A 25,627-nucleotide genomic window follows, 5' to 3' on the forward strand; every position below is an offset into this window, starting at 1 on the left:
GAATTTGGGAAGCTTTCTGATGTTGGTAAGATTGCCTCCTTCTCAGGTCTAGACACTTGGCCTCTATAGTAGGTTTTTATTCAGGAATGTTCTCACTTCAGAATTGTAGACTTTGAGCAGATTTGCTGGGAATTAGCTAGTCAGGAATACTACAATATTCATATTGGTAAATACTGTGCGGTGTTGCTGCACGAAGCTGCAGAGTTAATGTGTTGTCAGTCATTGCATTTTCTTTCTGTTGCTGCATTATTAGAATTTACACTATCTTACTGCCTCCTCATAGAACGTCTACTTTTCCAATGCTTTCTTCTGAGTGAGAGAGGAAAAATATTTTTGCCACTGCCTTCAAACTGAAATTTAAATTTTCAGTAACTTTGGATCTGATGTAATAAAATATTAACAGACTCAGAAATTACTTTTGTAAATTTTGATTGCTTACTTTTCAGTTTATAATAGGTTAAATCTTAAGCCCTATGTGTGTTTTTAGAGCTAAACTGTCAGAAATGATCTTACTTAGGTTAAAGATTTACAGTTGTTAATTGTCCTGCTGTATCCTACTTCATGTGTCAAAATACATGGAATTTTAATTTGGAAGACAACAGTAATAGAAATTTAACAATTCCACAGGGTCCAGTCTAATTTTTCATTTTAAATTACTCAGTCCCTTCCCCAGGATACTAGTTGAAAATAACTTCGATTGCCTTTAGTTTTAACTTAAAACTTTTTTTTATTTATTTATTGTATTTTTCTGAAGCTGGAAACGGGGAGGCAGTCAGACAGACTCCCGCATGCGCCCGACCGGATCCACCAGCATGCCCACCAGGGGGCGATGCTCTGCCCATCCGGGGCGTCGCTCTGTTGCGACCAGAGCCACTCTAGCGCCTGAAGCAGAGGCCACGGAGCCATCCCCAGCGCCCGGGCCATCTCTGCTCCAATGGAGCCCTGGCTGCGGGAGGGGAAGAGAGAGAGAGAGGAAGGAGAGGGGGAGGGGTGGAGAAGCAGATGGGCGCCTCTCCTATGTGCCCTGGCTGAGAATCGAACCCGGGACTTCTGCACGCCAGGCCGATGCTCTACCACTGAGCCAACTGGCCAGGGCCTAACTTAAAACTTTTATTAGAGTTTTATGATACTGTCATTTTGGTCCTTGAGGTCTCAGGGGACTGACGTTTTTTTCCCTGATCTTTCGGGACTTAGAAGGATAGTTTGTTTTGGTATTGAACCAGCCACACCCACACCTTGCTTATTTTCAAGAAGCATAGTGGGAGAATACTGACTTGCAGGTTTGTGCGGCCTTTAAGTAAGTGTATATGAGCTATGAAATTATATATAATGTTAAATTAGTTTCTGGCCTGTCCACATTGTTTCCAAAGTTCACTTTGCATTTTAGAAGCTCTTACTGATTTTAAAAGTAAATATAAGAGAATTGCATGGAAAGACAGATATTCTGAGGGACAGTTGAACTTGCAAAAATAATGAACATGGAAAGAAAGTAGCTTCTGGCTGGGCGTTATGGACTAGAAAGCTGCATTTAAATGTTAAACTACTTGGGTAAGATGACATATTTTCCTGGTTTATCCTTATATCTGCCCTCCCCCCCCCCCCCGCATCCCCATACCCTCCTTGGAATCGTGTCTCTGCCATTATCACTCACAATATAGATGATTGTCCTTTTTTTAAATTAAATTTTAGTTTTATTTGGAAGAGAGACTAGAATGTAGATTATTTAGGGGCAAAGAGGCAGAATTGAGATATTTTCAATATTAGGTGTTTCTATCTATGGACAAGGCATATGTCTTCTTTTAGGTTTTTCACTGATGTTTTGTAGTTTTCTCCATAAAAATTTCACACTTTTATAATTTTACCCCCAAGGTTTCTGGTTGTTTGTGGCTACTGTGAATGTGTTCTTTTAAAAATCATTATTATCACATCTTCTTATTAATGTTGGTATTTTAGAAAGTTACATCTTCTTATATACAATATTAGGGTTGATATACTAGAAAGTTAAAAATTGTTTATTTATTTATTTATTTATTGTACATGAAACTTCTCAATAACCTAACGGTAACCACCAACGTAAAAAACCAAAACTGAACAGAGAAAAAAGAAAGAAGAAATAGAGGACAGAATCATGGAATGCCACCAAACAGAAACAACTGACAGAAACCCAAAAGAGAAGAAACAAAGTAGACACAGCTACCAGAAAACAAAACATAAAATGACTGTAGTAAATCTTCATGTGTCAGTGACCCTAAATGTAAATGGACTGAACTACCAATAAAGGGGCACTGAGTAGCAGATTGGTTCAAAAAGCAAAACCCAACCAACCATATGCTGCTTTCAGGAGACATACTTGTATAAAGTAGACTCAATAATGAAAGTTTGGGAAACAATTCTCCAAGCAAATAATACCCACAGAAAAGCAGGTGTAGCCATACTTATATCTAACAGTGCTGACTTCTTCATACATATTAGTGTCGGTATATTAGAAATTTAAAAAAAATTTGTTTATTGATTTTAGAGAGGCAGAAACATCAATCAGTTTTTGTATGTGCCCTCACTGGGGATTGAACCTGCAACCTCTGCATATTGGGATAATGCTCTAACCAATCGAGCTATCCAGCCAGGGTGGTATGAGAAAGTTTTGTACTTAGGCTTTACCTATCCCCTCAGTTCTTCAGTTTCATTATCTATGAAACAAAGGGGTGGGGTTAGAGTAAGATACTTACAAAGATCTTTCTAGTGGTTCTGTGCCTTTATATGCTTTGTGAGGTGACTGAGAGTTGTATCACCCAAACTTCATAGATCTGTGAATATAACTAAGTATAGTTTTGTTAATATGTGTTTGCATTTGTATGACACACTTCATTAACATCTTGAGGTAAAGAGTGAATACTTACTAAAAAAATAACCTTTATTTATTTACTTTTTTTTTAAGATTTTTTATTTATTCATTTTTATTAGAGAGAGAGGGGAGAGAGAGGGAGATATAGAGAGAGAACAGGAGGAGGAGCACGAAGCATCAACTCCCATATGTGCCTTGACCAAGCAAGCCCAGGGTTTTGAACCGGTGACCTCAGCATTCCAGGTCGACACTTTATCCATTGCGCCACCGCAGGTCAGGCTAAAAAAATAACCTTTAAAAAGTACAGTTTCTTATTCCGCTTGAAATGGTTTACTGTTCTCATCCTGCATTTTAGTTTGTAACTGTTAGTTGCACTGCATATTTTCCCTCCTAAAAATAAATGGCCTTTAAATAATAGTTTTTATAAATATTTGCATTTTAAGTCAGATTTTTCCCATAACATGGATTTTATTAGAGCACGTTATACTAAGAGAGCTTTCCTCTACACGTTTGTTCTCGTTCTACCTCTGCTCTAAGGGTCCTGGGTGCAGATGTCAGAAGAGTCCATTGGGACTGTGCGTAGCATTCTTGAAGAATTATTTTAATATATATTACTGGATAGAGTGAAGGAGATGTTGTACATGTAATCTATGAGAATATATTTAATCCTAACCCCAAAATGTACCTGAGAAACAGACCATCTTTTATATAACCTATATAAGTTTCAATTAGATGCTGATCAGGAATTTCTTTCAATAAATTTAAATAACCAAACAAATTTTCCAGAAAATGAATTCAGGGTAAAAGTTGGTGGAGATCATACTGGGTGGCACTGAGCTAGTACTAATATGTGTGTAGGTTTTTAGATTGTGGTAAAGTTAACACACAGCATAAAACTTACTATCTTAACAATTATTGAGTATACATTTCAGTATTGTTGATTACATTTACACTGTTGTGCAGCCAGTCTCTAGAACTATTCTCATCTGCAAAACTGAAACTGCCCCTTCACAAAACTCCCACTCCCCCCCTACAACCACCATTCTACTTTCTGTTTGAGTTTGAACCAGTAATTCATTTTTGAGAATTTGACCTTTATCCCAGCTAAATGGATTTTGAATATGAAGAGGAGAGTAATCCAGCAAAACCAGTAGCTATTCTCCACAGTCGCATCAGTCAGCTTCTGTAGTGTGGAATTTGGAAATTGCTATTCCTTTTATTTGAGGAAGAGGAGGAGGAGGATAACTAGTGACTGACACTTATTACTGGCCTGAAGTTGGAGGAAAGAGGTGCTTCTTCCGGGATGATAAAGAAGGGGCAAGGTTGGGTGTATAGGGTGAATAGAGATGTGAAGGAAACTGAAGGAATTCCTTGTGTTTTCTGTCAGGTACAAGACCTGGTTATCTTTTGAAAGTCTGGGGTTGGTTAGAGGGCTTGAAGAAAGTGGCAGAAGTTTGGAATTACTAGAAACAGGATAGAACCTGATCAGGGATACATAGAATAATAATAGTAGTGATAAGTAATAATAACAGTAAAAACAGCCAGTATCTATCAGTTCCATGCCAGCTCCTATTGCAGGTAATTATGTTTTAACTTTTATAGAACTTTATTAAAGTAGTTGTTCTACAGATAAGAAACTAAGTAGCAGAGTTAGGATTCCAACTTGATTCTCTCGCCCCCAAAACAGGCTCTCCTCCTCTTTTTTGCATGTTACTGACATTGTGAGTGTATACTTGATATTGAAATCCAGGAGTTTAATAAGTGTTCTTCAGAGAAAGGAGGAAGATTGGCCTGAAAAAAAGTTTTATCCAAAATATAACAAATATATTGATGCTAATTCCCCACCAGAATGTTTGATACCCTTACTGGGTTGCTTCCCTAAATGAGGCGAGCTACCGTAGCCCTGTAGAAACCCAGACCTGGTCACGTGATTTGACAGTGAGAGATATCTGAAATTATAAACTCATTTTCTTCCTATAAGGCCAGTAGTCACAGCCGTCGCGGCCAGGCACGTACAGGTTCACATTAGATTTGGTCAGATGGTAAAGAAACTGTGGAGCCAAAAACTAGTAGGCCATTCCTTTATTCTAGTCTCGCAATCAGCTGGCAAGTAAACACAAACACACAGAGGGCTCCAAAACCCGCTCACACGTTCTCTGATTCCACAACCAGGAGAATCTTTTCCGGTTTTTCCTAGAATCAAAGGCCCCCACCAGTCTCACTCCCTTCTGGTTCCCCATCTCCTTCTCTCTGCACAAACTCTGCACAAACTGGCTTCTCCTTCAGAAGCACCCTGCCACCTTGGCTGCTTCTCCTCAGCATACTTCCTCCCTGCTCTCACTCTGCAAAAACATGGCTTCCTTTCCCTTCCTTCTTCTTTAAACTTTTTTGGTGGACAACCTCTCCTCCAGCACACATTAGCATAACAAGCCCCTTCCCAAGCAGGAAGGTAATTAGTAGTATTGCCTGGCAGCACCAATCATGTGGGCAGCACCATTTTTAACAAAGTGAGTTTGTAAAATCATATTTTACAAACTTATTTACCCAACACTTCCTAAAGGCTGTATTCTGAAAAGTGGATTGAGGTTAATACTACTAAATTCTTCAGTTTCTATGCAGAGGGAAATGAGGACCTTTTTGTGGTAATTATTTTATTTATTGAATAGATAGATATTAGTTGCATTCCGTTTTTTTGAATTAAGGGGCAGTGTTACAAAGTACTGAAGTTTCTTTTTTTAAACAAAAATATGTTTATTATTCTAAATAAATGCAGATTTTATAGAAAGGAAATCCCATTTTTCTTAGGATAACTTGTTTCTTGTTCATTTCTATTTGACATATATGAAGGTACTTTCAAAGATATAGGTGAGCAAATGGAAGGAGGCCAAAAGAGTTTGATGTAAAGCAAACCAAAACAGATTAAGTTATGGACTGCACCACTGCCCAACAAGAATTTTAATGTCCAGATGGACAAGCAAACACTTATTAATTTATAAGGGTAAACTCATCTAGTATTTAATTTTTGGCTGTAATTAATTCATATCAATACCTTTTTTCCTCAGATGGGAAAATTTGCCACTGTTTTATGGATTATATTGACATTCCTTAAAATGATAGAATGTAACTTTGCCCCACACATTTGCATGTCTTAGATTATCTATAATCCAAATGGAGCATGTCCTTCCAGGTTTAACCATTTTAAATTTCATAATATTGCATATCTTAAATGTATTCTGTGTACTCACTCTCTACCTTGCTATGATGCCTAATTCTTTGATTTTAATATCAGGAAAAGAACTGTCAATAAGGTATGAGATAAAATACAGTATAGATGAATGCTATCGACACAGTGTATGCACAGTACTATACAATATGGGTTGGATTTGTTGCACTCCTTTCATAAGTAGAAAATGCTTACAAAGGATATTTTTGAAGTTCTGCCATGAAGAGAGATGGCCTGATTTGAGAGTCTTGAAACTGGTACTTTTGGATTCTGCTTACAGAGAGCCAGGCTAGGAGAATACCTCAGAGTTAAGCTATCTAAATTTAGTATCCAAAACTATTAATTTCTTTAATTATGAAAAGAAACCACAGATTGCATAATGGCCTTGGTATTTTGTTGGTGTGAAGAGATGATCTCAGAAGATTTGTAAGCCTGTAGTACAGGGGTCCCCAAACTACGGCCCACGGGCCGCATGTGGCCCCCTGAGGCCATTTATCCAGCCCCCACCGCACTTCCAGAAGGGGCACCTCTTTCATTGGTGGTCAGTGAGAGGAGCATAGTTCCCATTGAAATACTGGTCAGTTTGTTGATTTAAATTTACTCGTTCTTTATTTTAAATATTGTATTTGTTCCCGTTTTGTTTTTTTACTTTAAAATAAGATATGTGCAATGTGCACAGGGATTTGTTTATATTTTTTTTATAGTCTGGCCCTCCAACAGTCTGAGGGACAGTGAACTGGCCCCCTGTGTAAAAAGTTTGGGGACCCCTGCTGTAGTGGGATGTGTGTGACTCGTGCCTTTTTTCTGATTTTTTAATCTCAACAATCTTCGACACATTTTTGAAACTGTAGATATCCTAAATTAGCAAACCCAAATCAGGGCATAAAGCACCCATTTTTGCCAGTGCCAAAAGCATATTTTGCTTAGCTTTCTAATCTGTGCTCCAAAGTTTATACATAACAAATTCTAACCTCTGTCAAGTTCTGTTATGACCCAGAGAGGAGTTGAGCAAAGATGAAGAATCTGGAAATGCATGCCGTTTATAGGGTAAATTAACTTTGGGAATTTGCTTCCATGTGGCCTTTCTCTTCATGGACCTCTGTGATGTTCAGCAGGCTGTGCTGGAATGGTCATGCTGCATAAGATGAAGAACAATAAATGGTCTGTTGAGTGACTTGCTCATAAGTCTCCTATCCATGCGACTAATAGCTGTAATAGCCATTCTTCCTCAGGATATGAGATTTGCTGTCATCTTTTTGAGAATATGGTAATTTGTAGCTGTTGCTCTCAGCCATGTTGGGGAGATCTAACATTTAAAGGCTCTTATCCCATTGGCTTCCCGCTTTTTATTTAAAGGCTCTTATTCCAGTGGCTTCCTGATTTTTTTGTTCATGAGCTGCTGCTGCTTTTGAGCCCGGACTCTAATGTACAGTGAGGGGCATCTGTTTCAAAAAATGCATATGAATATTAAATCTAGTTAATTCGTTTCCATTTTGTTGAGGAGAACTTGAATTTATCTCTTCTTATAAGAGTGACACTGGCCTCATCTTTTTTTTTTTTTTTTTTTTTTAAACCTTAAGACGTTTGTCCTAGAAATATAGTGTGTCTGTAAAGTCATGGTGCGCTTTTGACTGGTCACAGGAAAGCAACAAAAGACGATAGAAATGTGAAATCTGCACCAAATAAAAGGAAAACCCTCCCAGTTTCTGTAGGATGATGTGGCAGCATGTGCGCATGCACAGATGATGACGTAACGCCATGTATACAGCGGAGCAGCCCACGGCCATGCCAGTCGAGATGTGGACGGTACAGAGGAAAGTTCAGTGTGTTCTATGGCTCGTTAAATTCGAATCCATGACCAAAGTGCAACGTGAATATCGGTGCATTTATAACGAAGCGCCACCACATAGGAATAACATTACTCGGTGGGATAAGCAGTTGAAGGAAACCAGCAGTTTGGTGGAGAAACCCCGTTCTGGTAGGCCATCAGTCAGTGACGAGTCTGTAGAGGCTATACGGGATAGCTACCTAAGGAGCCCTAAAAAATCTGTGCGTGAGCCCACATCTAACTGCACTGAATAGGTATGAAACTGGGAGAGTTTTTCGTTTATTTGGTGCAGATTTCACATTTCTATTGTCTTTTGTTGCTTTCCTGTGACTGGTCAAAAGTGCACCATGACTTTACGGACACACTGTAGTTTATATTTCCCCCCCTTTCTTTTTCCTTTAAATCAATAAAACTTCCTTTTTCATAGGTTGTGGTACAGTTTTGAACTATGTTTAAAATATGTATGGGGTATAGACCTTAATAGGATTTAAATGATATGAATAATCTAGGGCAGAAATTAGTACTGTATGTCTAATAAATTTAAGTCTCAGATTATTTGCTTTACAGGAAGTGTGTTAATTGCAGATATTTTCCAGCCAAGTAATATATGCTATTTTACATAGCTTCCTTTATAAAGTAAAGATGTAATACATAAATTATTATTTTTTTAATAAGAGAAATAGCTTAAAATGAATGAGGTCCTGGCCATTTGGCTCAGTGGATAGAGTGTCTGCCTGGCGTGCTGACGTCCCAGGTTAGATTCCCAGTCAGCGCACACATAAGAAGCAACCATCTGCTTCTCCCCCCTCCCCCTTCTCTCTCTCTTCCCCTCTCATAGCCAGTGACTTGGTTGGTCCGAGCATCAACCCCAGATGGGGGTTGCCAGGTAGATCCCAGTCGGGGTACATGTGGGATTCTCACTATCTCCTCTCCTCTCACTTGGAAAAAATAGAAAAATGAATGATGAATAATTTCTTCTTCAGTAGTATGGTGGATTAGATGTGCAGAGAAGCCCCTTCATATTAGAATATTTTTTAAATGTTTATTTTATTGATTTTAGAGAGAGAGGAAGGAAGAGAGAGAGAAAGAGACAAGAACATCAGTCTGTTCCTGTATGTGCCCGGACCAGGGATTGAACCAGCAACCTCTGTGCTTCGGGACGATGTTCTAACCAACTGAGCTATCGGCCAGGCCCATGTTAGAATATTTTTAACTGAAGAAAAAATATGTGAATACATATAAAATATATGTGAAATGCTGGAGCTCGTGTAAGAAAAGCAGTTGAAAGCCCTGAAAGGACTAGGAAGACGGATTTCATGAGGCAGAGTAAGCACTGCAGGTGGTATTTATCCTGGTGGTTTCTTACACAGCTAAGAGCAGAAGGGAGGGCAGAAATAAAAGAATAGTGTCCAAGCAGAGTGGGAAGTCGTACTGTTGACTACCCATGTCAGACAGGCCCCAGAAAGGTGACTGCTCAGTGGGTGAATAAAAGAGGCCCTGCCCACAGACACTTGTTTGTTGATGTCTTGGATTTGCATGGAGAGGTGGGGGAAGTCTCCCGTGCAGCTGCCTAAGCAGATGTCAGCGCTCACACGATTTTACCTGTGAGGTTTGGAAGTCTCTGAATTGATAGCTTAGCTGAAAGTCCTGCCAGTTGATTGTGATCCCCAGTGTCTGGGAGAATCAAATTTAAATCTCTGATTTGAAACACACTGTATAGACAGGCTTGACAATTTCTGTAGATAAAGCTGCAAGGCATGAATTTGCATAAGAAAATAAGCAGCTGATTTAGATATGGCAGATTGTTACCAAAGATGGCTGCAACAATATTTCCTCACCCATGTGCTCTTTCAGAACCTTGCTGTTCTACCATCAAGAAATAGAGTCTCATGGACCTTAAAGAGCATTTTATGAATTTGACTCCAAAGGCAAGGGAAGTGAAGGCAAAAATAAATGAATGGGACTACATCAGACTAAAAAGTTTTTGCTCAGCAAGAGAAACTGACAACAAAATAAACAGACAGCCAACTAAATGGGAAATGATATTTTCAAACAACAGCTCAAATATGAGCCTAATATCCAAAATATACAAAGAACTCATAAAACTCAACAACAAACAAATAATCCAATAAAAAATTGGGAAGAGGACATGAACAGACACTTTTCCCAGGAAGAAACACAAATGGTCAACAGATATATGAAAAAATGCTCATCTTCATTAGTTATTAGAGAAATGCAAATCAAAACTGCAATGAGATACCACCTCACACCTGTTAGATTAGCTATTATTAACAAGACAGGTAATAGCAAATGTTGGAGAGGCTGTGGAGAAAAAGGAACCCTCATTCACTGTTGGTGGGAATGTAAAGTAGTACAACCATTATGGAAGAAAGTATGGTGGTTCCTCAAAAAACTGAAAATAGAACTACCTTATGACCCAGCAATCCCTCTACTGGGTATATACCCTCAAAACTCAGAAACATTGATACATAAAGACACATGCAGCCCCATGTTCACTGCAGCATTGTTCACAGTGGCCAAGACATGGAAACATCCAAAAAACCCTTCAATAGAAGACTGGATAAAGAAGATGTGGCACATATACACTATGGAATACTACTCAGCCATAAGAAATGATGACATCGGACCATTTACAACAAAATGGTGGGATCTTGATAACATTATACGGAGTGAAATAAGTAAATCAGAAAAAAACAAGAACTGCATTATTCCATACGTAGGTGGGACATAAAAACGAGACTAAGAGACATTGACAAGAGTGTGTTGGTTATGGGGGGGCACAAAGAAAACTAGATAGAAGGTGACGGAGGACAATCTGACTTTGGGTGATGGGTATGCAACATAATTGATCGACAAGATAACCTGGACATGTTTTCTTTGAACATATGTACCCTGATTTATTGATGTCACCCTAGTAAAACTAATAAAAAAAAAGAAATAGTCTCTATTTAAGAAAATTAATTCAAAATGAAATGAGGTGATATTTTTGGAGAATGGCAGGGTATTATTCCCATTTAAATTAGTGAGATTATGCTTTTATTATAAATCATATAGGTCTTAAAAGTCTATATAACAGCCAAATAAACATGTTGTGTTTTTTTTTTCTCAAAAAAGAAAAGAAAAGAAATAGAGTCTCTGTCCTGGTCCATTAAGCCCAGGAGGCCTTAGTGACTGCTTTGATCAAGAGTATGACAGAAGAGGTATTATGTGATTGTGAGGCTAAGTCACATAGATGCCACACATTTCTTCCATATTTTCCTGGGCTGCTTGTTCTTGGAACCCATTACTATGCTGTGAATAATCACATACAGTTCATCAAGAAACCACATGGAGAGGACCAAAGACCTTAGCCCCATAGTACGAAGGAAGCCCCCAGCTGACAGCCTTTACTAGCTTACCATCCTTGTGAGTAAGCCATCTTGAAAGGGGGTCCTCCAACCTCATGTCAAGCTGCCCCAGAGCTGTCCTTTCTGAGCCCTGGACAAATTGCAAACTTATGAGCAAAGTAAGTGATCATTGTTGTTTTAATCCACTAAGTTTTGGGGGGGTGTGTGACACAGTGATTGATAACTCAAATATCAGCAATAGCTATCAATCTTGTAAAAACTATAGATTTTAAAGAAATAAAGGAGGGGATTAAAATATATGATAAAGAGAACATCAAAATTGATGAAGACATTAAAGAAGATCTCAATCTGAGTAGAGCTTCTAGAAATAAAAAAAATCATAAATGAAAAATACAATGAAAAGATGCTACAGATTGGATAGAATTGAAGGATGAACTGGAAAATAAATCTGAAGAAAATTTCCAGAATTTAGTACGGAGAAAGAAGAGATGGGACATATGAGGTTTGGTGACATAAAGGATGACAAAATACCACATACTGCTGATTTAGCGGTTCCTAGACTTTTTGACCTTACATTCTTCAAAATTATTGAAAACCCTAGTTACTTTTGTTTACTTGGGTTACACTTATAATTTGTTCACATTTCTGTATTTATGTTATAGTTTAATAAAAAAAAATTTTTTAAAAGGAGATGACTCTATAAAGACAGTGAAAAGATAAGCCAAACATGAGACGATGTACCGACAAAATTTGTTATCCAAAATATAAAAGAATTCAAAAAAGAAAAATGTTTATTTCACAGAAGCAGAAATAAATGATCCTTGAGCATAGAAGACCCTGAACCTTTTTAGTAATGAAGGAAATACAAATTAAAAGTAAGTATTTATCCCTCACCCCTTCCAGACTGAGAAAAATAAAAAATAACAGTTGTTGGAGATGACATGGAGCAGTGGGAACAGTCTTCGTAGTTGGATATCAGAAGTGATTTGGCTTTACTCCCTGACTCCTAAGTAACCCTAGTTAAACTCTTGCACTCACGGCCCAGGAGACATGTAAAAATATTAAGAGTACCATTCTTAATAGCTAAAAATATGAACAACTCAAATGTCTTAGCAACTGTAAAGCAATAAATAAGTTTGGTATATTTATAAAAGGATTACTATTTAGCAAAAAGCAAATTAGGTACCACTCCGTTCATCTTTATGTTGTAATATTTATAAGGATAAAAAGAGTTCAGCATAATAATTAGAACCCTATTTTCATAAACTTTAAGAATAGGCAAATCTAAATGGTATGTTTTTTATGATACATGGTAAGATTGTAAATAAAGGCAAAGGAGTGATAACAAATTTTAGGATAGTGGATATCTTGAGGTGGAGGTAGAATGGAGAATCACATAGGAACTATGGTTTGTGTGACATATTTCATAGTAAAAATTTTGATGAACGTGTTTTTGAACCCTGCTGTGATTCTAAAGAAAGAATTTTGGTAATGTATATGTTAGTTCTTAATTAATCTTTTGGTAGGTGTTATTGCACTTGAAATCCTCCAGAAGATATATTTTTGAATTTAATTTTCACAGTTTCTTTATGTCAGTCTTGTTAAGTAGGGAACATGCTTAAGAAGAAGATGAACCTGGTCTGTGGTAGCACAGTGGGTGGAGGTCGCCGGTTCGAAACCCTGGGCTTGCCCACTCAAGGCACATATGACAAGCAACTACCATGAGTTGATGCTTCTCAATCCTCCCACACCCCTTTCTCTCTCTCATCTTTCTAAAATCAGTACATAAAAAAGTAAAAGGCCTGACCAGGCGGTGACACAGTGGATAGAGAGCGTCAGGGATGCAGAGGACCCATATCCGAAACCCCGAGGTCACCGGCTTGAGCGCGGTCTCATCCGGCTTGAGTGGAGGCTTACCAGCTTGAGTGCAGGGTTGCTGGCTTGAGTGTGGAATCATAGACATGACCCATGGTCACTGGCTTGAACAAGGGGTCATTCACTCTGCTGTAGCACCCCCCCCCCCCGCCGCCACAATGAAGAATTGATGCTTCTCATCTCTCTCCCTTGCCTGTCTGTCCCTCTTTCTATCTCTCTCTCTGTGTCTCCCTGTCTCTGTCACACACAAAAAGAAAAGAAAAGATGAAACTTCGAAGATTTATCTACAAGTTTAAGTTGTGGTTATATATAGCTTTAGATTAAGAAGTCACATCTCTTTATCTGTGTTGAAATTAGCTTACTATTATTAAAAACAAAGACTGTTTCTTTGTTTTTGTTTTGTTTTGGTCAGCAGTAGAGGTACTCTTTTGCCTGTATCCCTAACCTGAGTCTCCTATTTATTAAAAATCTCCATGCATTGACATCTCTTCCTTTTCTGAAGAAATGTGAAACCCAGTAATTATACATAGACCTGACCTACTTTGGGGAAACCAAAGGACAAAGAAATTCTACTTTCTTCATGCTTTTTTGGTTAAAAAGCAGAGATTTAGGGAGGTGAGGGTCAAAACTTCCTATATTTATTTTTCTTTGAAGACTAACACATTTTATTCCTATCCCATATATTAGAAATTTCCTCATGTAGCCCTGGCTGGGTCACTCAGTTGTTTAGAACGTCGTCCTGATGCATCAAGGTTGCAGATTGTGGGTTGATTCCTGGTCAGGGAACATACAAGAAACAACCAATGAATGCATAAATAAGTGGAAAAAAAAGTCCATGTTTCTCTTTCTCTCTAAAACCAATAAATAAAATTAAAAGTATTTTTTCTCATGTGTATGTGTATGTTGCTTGTAGACTAATGGACTTGATGCTGGCGAATCCTTTGCATGTCTGCTGACTATATGCCTTTGAGAAAGTAAGGATAAAAGAATCTGATGGTTTATTTTTAATTGATCAGGGGTCGCGACCCACAGGTTGAGAACCGCTGCCTTAGTTGTTCATTGATTGCTTTCTCATATGTGCCTTGACTGGAGGCTGTAGCAGACTGAGTGACCCCTTGCTCAAGCCGGCGACCTTGGGCTCAAGCTGATGAGCTTTGTTCAAGCCAGATGAGCCTGTGCTCAAGCCGGCGACCTCGGGATTTTGAACCTGGGTCCTCCGCGTCCCAATCTGTCGCTCTATCCACTGTGCCACTGCCTGGTCAGGCTATTCCAGCATTTCTTTTTTTATTTTTTATTTATTCATTTTAGAGAGGAGAGACAGAGGGAGAGAGACAGAGAGGGAGAGAGAGGAGAGAGAGACAGGGAGAGAGAAGGGGGGAGGAACTGGAAGCATCAGCTCCCATATGTGCCTTGACCAGGCAAGTCCAGGGTTTCGAACCGGCGACCTCAGCATCTCAGCATTTCCAGGTCAACGCTTTATCCACTGCGCCACCACAGGTCAGGCATATCCCAGCATTTCAATGGTTGAATCCACCAACCTGCCTTAGAGGTCCTGCTGATCAGCTTTTTCCACTGTAGAATTACATCCCCCCTCCCATGTTGTTCTCTTTGGAAGGACAGCACTAGAGGCACATGCTTTTGATGCCATTTTTTGCAGTTGACAAAAGTAACTGAGTACTGTTGAGTCAGGTATGCTCACTGTGCCCAGTGGAGAGCTGAGGTAGTTTACATAGAAGGATCTGCTGGTCTACCTATAAATAGTGCCACAGCTTATTCTCAGGAAAGCTTCAGTTCTGTTCTCATGCTTGAACTTTGTTTTTGAAACTCCTAGGTTTCTGTACTATAAATTGTGAAAGTGATTTCCTTGGCCTAGAATTTCTTTTAGATGAGAGTTACCTACTTCCTAATGAACCGTAGGTTTTGGTTTCCAATTGCTGTGTAACGACTTGCTACAGCTTAACTTTTTTAAACAGCACACATCTACGTGTCTGTGGGTCAGGAGTCCGGTGCAGCTCAGCCACGTCTTCTGCTCAGGCCGCCTACAGGCACATTCAAGGTATTAGGTGGATGGCTACTCATCTGGAGGTTCAAGTGGGAAAGAACTCATTGCTAAGATGGTTCAGGCTGTTGGTAGAAATTATTTTCTTGTGGCTTTATGACTGACTGTTGTGTGGAGGCTGTCCTCAGGTTTTAGAGAAGTTGTCTATATTCCTTGAATATGTGTATCATTATGTGTGAGTGGAATCATTGGAGATTGGTCACTTTAGGGGTTGTCTGCTGCATAACTTACACGGCTTCTGTAAAGAATATTTCATTTTTAGTAGGACTGTATTCTGTAACTCTGTTTTGGTGAAAGTTAGCTATGGAGTACATACCAAATATCAGTTTTACCTGTAGAGTTTGTTGTAGTGAAAAGAATAAACCTATAATAATTTACATTATTTTAAATGAAAGAATGTAGTGGTGTTCATGGAGTAAATCAGCAGAAAGTGAAGAAGTTGGAGAGGAGAGGGAGAGAGAGAGAGGGAGAGAGAGGGAGGGAGAGAGAGAGAGAGAGAAGGGGGGAGGAGCAGGAAGCATCAACTTCCATATGTGCCTTGACCAGGCAAGCCCGGGGTTTCAAACTGGCGGCCTTAGTTTCCAGGTTGACGGTCTATCCATGACACCAACACAGATCAGGCTGTAATATATTTTCCCTGTTCTGATGTTATCTGTCATTTATTCTTTTATTAGTGAGTTTTCTATGTATATATTTAATAACACATCACTATTAAATCTAGTTTTCAGAGGCAGCAGAAATATAGTGTAGTCAAGGCTCAGGCCCTACAGTTTATCTGCCGCCTCCACTATTTAATACAGTATGACTTGGCGGATTACTTTGTTGGGGTGTGTAACAGTTTTAAATGGGAATAATAATATCTACTTCATAAGATTATTGTGAGGATTAAGAGTGCTTATAATTATTGTTCATTTTTTCAAGGGTGATTATGGTTTCATGGTTATGTGTTAAAAATAGTGAATTCTTTTAGAAGTATCCAAAGGTATATTTACACATGATGTATATTTGAAAGTTTTCGTAATAAAAAGTAAAAAGTACCAATGCTTTTGGCACATACAAAGTGCTCAGTTTATTTTAGCTTTTCTTATTATATTTATCTTTAGTATAAATATATTGATGACCCAGGTTTGAAACCCTGAGGTCGCTGGCTTGAGTACAGGTGCACCAGCTTGAACGTGGGGGCACTGGCTTGAGCATGGGATCATTGACATGATCCCAAGGCTGCTGGCTTGAGCAAGGGGTCACTAACTCAGCTGGAGCCGCTCCCCCCCCCCACCCCCCACACCATCAAGGCACATAGGAGAAAGCAATCAATGAACAACTAAGGTGCTGCAACTATGAATTGATGCTTTTCATTTCTCAGTTTCCCAATTTTAATAATAATATGGAGGGTTGTGACTTTTAAATGAGTTAGTACTTGCAGAGCACCAAGAATTATTCCTGACACACAGAAAATGTTTAGTGTATGCTCACTACCACCATCACCACCATCTCTACTGTTACTGAGTTACTCAAGCACCTGGTAAGATGTAGAACACATCTTTGGAATTTCTGGTTGAACCTTATTAAATTATCTGTACTTATAATATGTTTATTGTCTTAATAAGAGGCCCTATGTGCCATTCTCTGCCCCAAAGCCTGATTTGCCCATACTGCAACCACATCTATAAGTAATGAAGTGCTTTGTTATTAGGTTTTACTGGAGAAGCAATTTAAGAAGCGGCTGAAGACTCATCAGCTTTTTATTCCTCTGAGACAAACTTGCTAAAAATCCACTTGCTGTCTTTTTTGTTTTTTTTTGTTTTTTTGACAGAGAGACGGTCAGAGAGAGGGATAGACAGGGAGAGAGATGAGAAGCATCAATTCTTCGTTGCGGCACCTTAGTTCAATGATTGCTCTCCCATATGTGCCTTGGCCGGGGGCTACGGCAGAGTAAGTGACCCCTTGCCAGCGACCTTGGGCTCAAGTCAGTGTGACCTTTGGGCTTAAGCCAGTGACCATGGGGTCATATCTATGAACCCACGCTCAAGCCAGCGACCCCACGCTCAAGCCGGCGACCTCGGGGTTTCGAACCTGGGCCCTCTGCATTCCAGTCCGATGCTCTATCCACTGCACCACCACCTGCTCAGGCTCCTGTCTTTTTATTCTTTTTTTTTTTTAATTATTATTATTATTATTTTTTTTACAGAGACAGGGAGTGAGTCAGAGAGAGGGATAGACAGACAGGAACGGAGAGAGATGAGAAGCATCAATCATTAGTTTTCCATTGCGTGTTGCAACACCTTAGTTGTTCATTGATTGCTTTCTCATATGTGCCTTGACCGGGGGCTACAGCAGACCGAGTAACCCCTTGCTGGAGCCAGTGACATTGGGTTCAAGCTGGTGGGCTTTTTGCTCAAACCAGATGAGCCTGCGCTCAAACTGGCGACCTCGGGGTCTCGAACCTGGGTCCTCTGCATCCCAGTCCGATGCTCTATCCACTGCGCCACTGCCTGGTCAGGCTGGCTCCTGTCTTTTTAAAAAGAGTAAATGCATTTTCTTCATTGACAGTCTGTAAATAAAATTCTGGCAGCTTGTGTTTTGTGGACTATAATGTTTTAAAATGTGAATTAATTTTTCCTTAATAAAACTGCCTTTAATAATGCATCAGAGTAAATTTTCTTCCTTTGTTGTCAGGTTGCTATCAAGATCATAGATAAGACCCAGCTTGATGAGGAAAACTTAAAGAAGATTTTCCGGGAAGTTCAAATTATGAAGCTGCTCTGCCACCCCCACATTATCAGGCTTTACCAGGTGGGAACCACTGTGGCTTATTTTGTGGCAAAAACTAGCTTTTGAAAAAAATGTGAGCGGGTGAACATCTACTACAACTTTTTTTTGTCTGTTTGTCAGTTCATCCTACTACTTTCCCTTTCCTTTTATCCCCTCTTCAGTGCTCATGTGTCCTCTGGCTGTTTCCTGCTAAGCTCACCCTACCGAGATAGATCTTTTAAATTTGTTCTTTAAAATTTAGATGCCATTCTTAGTAAAAATGACACAAAAAGATCATTCAGAAGATGATGAGAACTTACTTATTTATTTAGATCAGAATTCTAAAACAATGGGAAACTCAAAAGGAACAGAGAATTTTGAGAGATGAAAAGCTAGAGATGAATATAACATTTTAATAACATAATTTAAATACTAATTTCTGTGATAATGTTATGAATTATGATGGCAAAAGCTATTTTAAGTATGGCTTATTGTATCAGTCAGAACCTACCTCTTTTTTATTCTAGTAGGATCCTGACTTAATTTTTAGTTTTCCAAGATAACATTTGATTATTTTGGTAACCAAGAGATTGAGTCTGTATAAATTACAAAGACTTGTAATTTAGTTTTCTTACCTTCCCCAAAACGTGTGTTTCATATCATCACCAGAAATGATTCCCTAGGCTTGCTGCAGCAGTAAATATCATTGCTGGGATTTCAAGCCAGATAGGAAGGGAGGGAGGATCTTGGTTTAGCAGGCTGGTGGAAGTGATATTTTGGAAGAGGCGGGGCTTTGGGGTGCTTCTCAAATTGCATTGTGTTTGCAGCCACAAGCTCAAGCTCTGCTTCTGCATAGAGCTCACTGCTTTCTAGAACAGCCATTACCTAATTCTTCAGGAAGTGGCCACCCACCCGCTTCATTTGCTGCTGTTAGTCTGAAGTAAATGCTTACTGGCCTAGAAGAAATAGCGTTGTGATGTTAGTATGTGTGATTAAGTCTACAGCTTTAGGGCCCTTCTCTGGCTTCAGCGACTCACATAATGAAAAGAACTAGATCAGCAGAGCAGACTTGTTGAAATTTACCAGACTAAATTATGTTGAACCACACCTACATTGTGTCCAGAAGCAGAGCTAGAAAAGCTTACTGGTATTGTCTGAACATTGGTATCTGCAGACTCAGAGGTGTCTAACCTCTACTTCCTTCCTATCCTGATAGACTGATTAAACTTCTTGACCTTACTTTTTAAAATAATTCATCTTTATATAATTATAGGGCTGACCTTCCTCAAGAAGTTAACTTATAGGTATTAATCTTACAACCGAATTTTGCAAGTTTACCTTTCTTACCCAGGATTTCATTAGCCTATAAAAATTTCCATACTTTCAGCCCTGACATTGAACAATGCTCGCTTTTAAGCTTTAAGTTTGCTCTCTGGCAGATATTATTATTATTATTATTATTTCTACTTTATTTATTTATATTTTTCTGAAGTTAGAAGAGAGGAGGCAGTCAGACAGATTCCTGCATGTGCCCGACTGGGATCCATCTGGCACGCCCACCACGTGGTGATGCTCTGCCCATCTGGGGCATTGCTTCGTTGTAGCCAGAGCCATTCTAGCGCCTGAGTTGGAGGCCATGGAGCCGTCCTCAGTGCCCGGGCCAGCATTGCTCTAGTGGAGCCTTGGTTGCAGGAAGGGAAGAGAGAGATAGAAAGAAAGGAGAGGGGAAGGGTGGAGAAGCAGATGAACTCTTCTCCTGTGTGCCCTGACCAAGAATTGAATCCAGGATTTCCACATGCGGGGCTGACGCTCTGCCACTGAGCCAACCAGCCAGGACTGGCAGCTAGTATTATTAATGGGGATTCTGAGCTGCCAGGGTGAAGGGCTATCAGATTGTCTTCCTATAGTATCAAGGGAGTTTTCAGGTCATTTGCCAAAGCTTCAATCTCCTCAGGTTTATAGAATGGGTCAAATACAAGTGAGCTCTTGAACAGTTTAATAATAAAAAAACATTTGCAGGCAGTAAAAGGCCTGGGGGCTAAAGGGGTACATTACAATATGACATTTAATTTTTTCTGAATACCTGCATTTATTTAGAGCACTAACTTTTTGTTATATAAATCAACATATAGAGAGAGCTTGCAAGCAATACCTATACTAAGCAAAGGGCTATCTCACCAGTATAGAGTTGTTGTTTTTTTTGTTTTTTTTTGTTAGCTGCATTTCTGCCTTTTTAAAAAAATTTTATTCATTTTAGAGAGGAGAGAAAGTGAGAGAGAGAGAGAGAGAGAGAGAAGGAGCAGGAAGCACCAACTCCCATATGTGCCTTGAGTGGACAAGTGCAGGGTTTCGAACTGGTAACCTCAGCATTCCAGGTCAACGCTTTATCCACTGCGCCACCACAGTTCAGGCCACCAGTATAGAGTTTTTAAAAATTAAAGAGAAGGCCCTGGCCGGTTGGCTCAGCGGTGGAGCGTTGGCCTGGCGTGCGGGGGACCTGGGTTCGATTCCCGGCCAGGGCACATAGGAGAAGCGCCCATTTGCTTCTCCACACCCCCCTCCTTCCTCTCTGTCTCTCTCTTCCCCTCCCGCAGCCAAGGCTCCATTGGAGCAAAGATGGCCCGGGCGCTGGGGATGGCTCCTTGGCCTCTGCCCCAGGCGCTAGAGTGGCTCTGGTCAGGGCAGAGCATCGCCCCCTGGTGGGCAGAGCGTCGTCCCCTGGTGGGCATGCCGGGTGGATCCCGGTCTGGCGCATGCGGGAGTCTGTCTGACTGTCTCTCCCCGTTTCCAGCTTCAGAATAAATAAATAAATAAATAAATAAATATTAAAGAGAAAAAAGAAAAGACACAGTTATTAGATTAGAAAATTCAATTAATGCGCACTTATGCAGTGGAGTACCATGAAACCATTGAAAAGAAGAGATAAATCTATTATAATGCAAGCTCTGGCCAGGTAACTCAGTTGGTTAGTGTCATCCCAGTACTACAAGGTTGTGGGTTAATCCTCTCTCAGAGCAAAAACAAGAGTCAAGCAATGAATGCATAAATAAGTGGAACATGAAATTGATATTTCTCTCTCTCTTTTTCTCTCCCCCCATCCCCCTCTTTCTCTCTCTGTGTCTCTGTCTCAAATCAATCAATAAAAAGAATTATAATGCATAATACTGTTATGTTAATGTGTGAAGATGTCAGAGATAAAGTAACTGGGAGATAATTTAACAAAATAATTAACTATGAAGTATAGTGAAAGTCTGGAATACCTCAAAATGATAACCACTGGCCACACATGGCTATTGAGTATTAAGATGTGGCTAGAACAAATGAGGAACTGAATTTTAAATTAATTTGAATGTAGAAACTGAAGCATTTTACAGTTTAAAAACTCTGTTGAAGTGATTTTGGACATATTGGGGTAAATAAAATATTAGAATAAATTTCACCTTTTAAAAAAACTTTTCATGTGGTTACTAAAAAAGTTAAATCATATGTAAGCTTCATATTATATTCTGTTGGGCATCTAAAATGATCTAGAATAAGCTATTAGTAGTGTTTCCTCTGGGGAATACAAAAGAGGGGCTTGGGATAGGAAAAGAAAGTCTTTGGTCTTTGTTTATATACTGAGTATTTAAAATATTTATAAAGAGCATATATACTCATATATTATTTTTAAAATATTTAATGAAAAAGATCAAAAGGAAGAAACTAATAACACTGCAATTTTTTAACATACCAAATATTAGCAACATACATAATCATAATTCTTATATTTAGATACTACATGTTTATATAATTATAATTCTACTATATTAAATATATAAATGTGTAACAAGTATATATAAAAATATATTAGCAAAATAGAGACCAGGACAAAATGCAAACGAGTAGTTTCTGTTACTTGAAGTGTTGAATATTGACATTATTGTCCCCAGTTTTGATAAAAGGGTAATGGAAAGTTAATTTTTTTTTTTTTTTCTTTTTTTTTCAGGGACAGAGAAAGTCAGAGAGAGGGAAGGATAGGGACAGACAGGAACGGAGAGAGATGAGAAGCATCAATCATATCAATTATCAGTTTCTGGTTAAGACATCTTAGTTGTTCATTGATTGCTTTCTCATATGTGCCTTGACCACGGACGTTCAGCAGACCGAGTGACCCCTTGCTTGAGCCAGCGACCTTGGGTCCAAGCTGGTGAGCTATTTGCTTAAGCCAGATGAGCCCACACTCAAGCTGGCTACCTCAGGGTCTTGAACCTGGGTCCTCCACATCCCAGTCCAACGCTCTATCCACTGTGCCACTGCCTGGTTAGGCAGGTTATTTCTATTTTTTTCCCCCTTTTTGTATTTTTCTGAAGCTGGAAACAGGGAGGCAGTCAGACAGACTCCTGCATGCGCCTGACCCGGATCCACCCGGCATGCCCACCAGGGGGCGATGCTCTGCCCAGTGGGGGCATCGCTCTGCCACAACCAGAGCCGTCCTAGCGCCTGAGGCAGAGGCCACAGAGCCATCCTCAGTGCCTGGGCCAACCTTGCTCCAATGGAGCCTTGGCTGCAGGAGGGGAAGAGAGAGACAGAGAGGAAGGAGAGGGGGAGGGGTGGAGAAGCAGATGTGCACTTCTCAACTGTGCGCCCTGGCCGGGAATCGAACCTGGGATTTCCGCACGCCAGGCCGACGCTCTACCACTGAGCCAACCGGCCAGGGCCTATTTCTGTTTTTAAAAACAACACAGCCATATGATTTCTGGGCAATGTTAGAGTGGTTCCAGTTATGTTTTTTGTTTTGGTTAGATTCTTTGAGGAACACTTGAACTTCAAGCGATCAGTGTTTGAACTTCAAGTTCTTGTCAGCTTCTTTGCCTCTCAGTGCTGTGGAGTTTTAAGAGTTTACCAAGGACTCGCAGAACAACAGAAGGACTATCTCTCTCAAGTAGTGAACATTTCCTATTTTTAAGAACTTGGAGGAATGCCTATTTTCCCCTCTTTCCTTTTAGTAACATTTATATTTGTCCACTCTTACCAATGTTTTAAGTTTTCTTTAAGCAGTAATCATTATTATTATCTCAAAAGACAATAGAAGAGTCATTAGTTTCTCTCCTATGATGTCAGCCTGTCATTTGTGTCATTGTCTGTTCCTTTCCTGCCTTTGACCAGGTTATGGAGACAGAACGGATGATTTATCTGGTGACAGAATATGCTAGTGGAGGGGAAATATTCGGTAAGTACATTTATTGCATTCTTTAAACAGCTATTGAGCGCACTGTAGCAAACCTAAAATAGCCGTCCGATGCCTTTGTCGAGCAGCTGTCACTTGTGCTGTCCTTGAGTGCTGTCATTTTCTATCAACAAAGTTATTTTAATTAATTTTTATGCACCCATTTATGTCTCTTCATCATTTTAATTTCCTTAGTAAAGGTGTTTTGTTTATTTCAATCAGGTGTGGACAATTCAGACTAAAGATCTCTTAAGAACAAACATTCCTTCTGAACATGTAACTGAGGGTCTTTCCTATTGCCAGGTTCTAACTGGGGTTCCCAAGGGTGACAGAGCTCCGGCAAGTGTGTGGCCTCTGTTGTGTGAGAAAGAGCCACTCGTAGCAAGCAATCTTACCTGATTGTGTTCTTTAAACTTCGTTTAAATATAATAAAATAATTCCTTACCATGTGTTTAATAGAGCCCTTGATGATTCTTATAATTTTGGAGGTTATATTTTCAGTAGCTATTTTTTTCCTTAACACTTAGCACAACATCAGAATTAAGCAGGAGAATTTGTTACCAGGAAATCTGACTTTTCAAGATAGTAAAAACTGGCCAGAAAAAAATTTTTTTTTTACAACAGTGATAAATGGAGCCATGTAGAGGTGAAAGCTAAACTTTCAAGGCTAGATTAACATGTCCTTTTATTTTTAATTTTTTTCCTTTTGGCAAGTAGCTATAGGGAAAGACTCTTTTTATATAATCAGGTTTACCTAGTTTTTATTTTTTTTCTGATTTTGTTTTGATTTAAATATGGATAGTAAGAATTAAAATTTTTTTGGTGACAGAGACAGAGAGAGAGGGACAGATAGGGGCAGACAGACAGGAAGGAAGAGTGATGAGAAGCATCAACTCCTCGTTGAGGCACCTTAGTTGTTCATTGATTGCTTTCTCATATGTGCTTTGACCGGGGGGTGGGGTAAGGTGGGAGTGAGGGGCTAGAGCAGACCGAGTGACCCCTTGCTCAAGCCAGTGACCTTGGGTTCAAACTGGTGAGCTGTGTTCAAATCAGATGAGTCTGTGCTCAAGCCAGTGACCTCTGGGTTTTGAACCTGGGTCCTCTGCATCCCAGTCCAGTGTTGTATCCACTGTGCCACCACCTGGTCAGGCAGAATTAAAAAACTTTAAAAATATTGGCACTTGCTAATTTAAAAGCATGAAACCACATTTATTTATTTATTTATAAATTAAATTTAATGGAGTGACATTGGTCCATAGGAACACATAGGTTTCAGGTGTACAAGTCCACAACATGTGTACTATTCATTGTGTTGTGTGCCCATCACCCGAAATCAAAACATCTTCTGTTACCATATATTTGGCCTCCTTTATTTCCTTCCTCCAACCCCTTTCCTCTGGTAACCAACTTTACTTTTGTCTATGTCCATGAGTCTCAGATTTATATCTCACCTATGTGTGTAATTATATAGTTCTTAGCTTTTTCTGAGTAACATATTTTGCTTAGCATAATATTCCCAAGATCCCTCTTTTGTCACAAATGGTTATATTTTATCATTTCTTATGGCTGAATAGAATTCCATTGTATATATCTATCACATCTTCTTTATCCAATCCTCTGTTGAGGGACACTTTGATTGTTTCCATGTCTTGGACACTGTGAATAATGGGAGTGCATGTTTCTTTTCATACCAATGTTTTTGAGTTTTTCAGGTAGATATCCAGTATAGGAATTGCTGGGTCATATGGTAACTTCGTTCTTAATTTTTTCAGGAACCGCCACACTGTCTTTCACAGTGGCTGTACCAGTTTACATTCCCACCAGCAGTGAATGAGGGTTCCTTTTTCTCCACAACCTCTCTTAAACACTTGTTATTACCTCTCTGTCTTGTTGATAACAGCCAATATAACGTGTGAGGTGGTATCTCATATAGTTCTGATTTGCATTTCTCTTAATAGCTAGTGAATATGAGTATTTTTCATTTATTTCTTTACCATTTGTATGTCTTGGGAGAGTGTTTGTTCGGGTCCTCTCCCCATTTTTTAATTGGCTTGTTTTTTGTTGCTGAGCTTTGTGAATTCTTTATATATGTAGAATATTAACCCCTGTGGGAGCTGTTGTTTTTTAATATTATCTCCCTTTTGATTGGCTTCCTTTTAGTTTTGTTGTCGGTTTCTTTTGCTTTGCAGGCGCTTTTTAATTTGATATAGTCCTGTTCATTGATTTTTGCCTTTACTTCAGATTTATAAAATGTTCTCTATGGCCAAGGTCGTTAAGTTTGGTACTTCTGTTTTCTTTTATGAAATTTATTGTTTTAGATCTTATATTTAGATCTTTGATCCATTTTGAATTAATTTTTGTGCAGGGGTACAAACTTTAGTAAAGTTTCATTCTTTTGCATCTGATTTCCCAGTTTTCCCAGCAGCATTTATTGAAGAGGCTTTCTTGTATGTTTTTGGCTCCTTTGTCAAAAAT

The 25,627-nt window shown here is 39.3% G+C and overlaps 1 protein-coding gene across 7 annotated transcripts in view; it reads left to right on the plus strand.

Annotated features, from left to right (window-relative positions):
• The window catches only part of SIK3 (SIK family kinase 3), a 240,174-nt gene that overhangs the window by 96,222 nt on the left and 118,325 nt on the right, over positions 1-25,627 (plus strand). For all 7 annotated transcript variants that reach the window (XM_066372623.1, XM_066372640.1, XM_066372635.1 and 4 more), the window contains exons 2-3: positions 17,872-17,988; positions 23,092-23,155. In XM_066372623.1, the coding sequence (XP_066228720.1) occupies positions 17,872-17,988; positions 23,092-23,155 (181 nt within the window). The remainder of the gene's footprint in view (positions 1-17,871; positions 17,989-23,091; positions 23,156-25,627) is intronic.

Source organism: Saccopteryx leptura, chromosome 1 (genome assembly GCF_036850995.1).
Source record: "Saccopteryx leptura isolate mSacLep1 chromosome 1, mSacLep1_pri_phased_curated, whole genome shotgun sequence".
Classification (NCBI taxonomy): domain Eukaryota; kingdom Metazoa; phylum Chordata; class Mammalia; order Chiroptera; family Emballonuridae; genus Saccopteryx; species Saccopteryx leptura.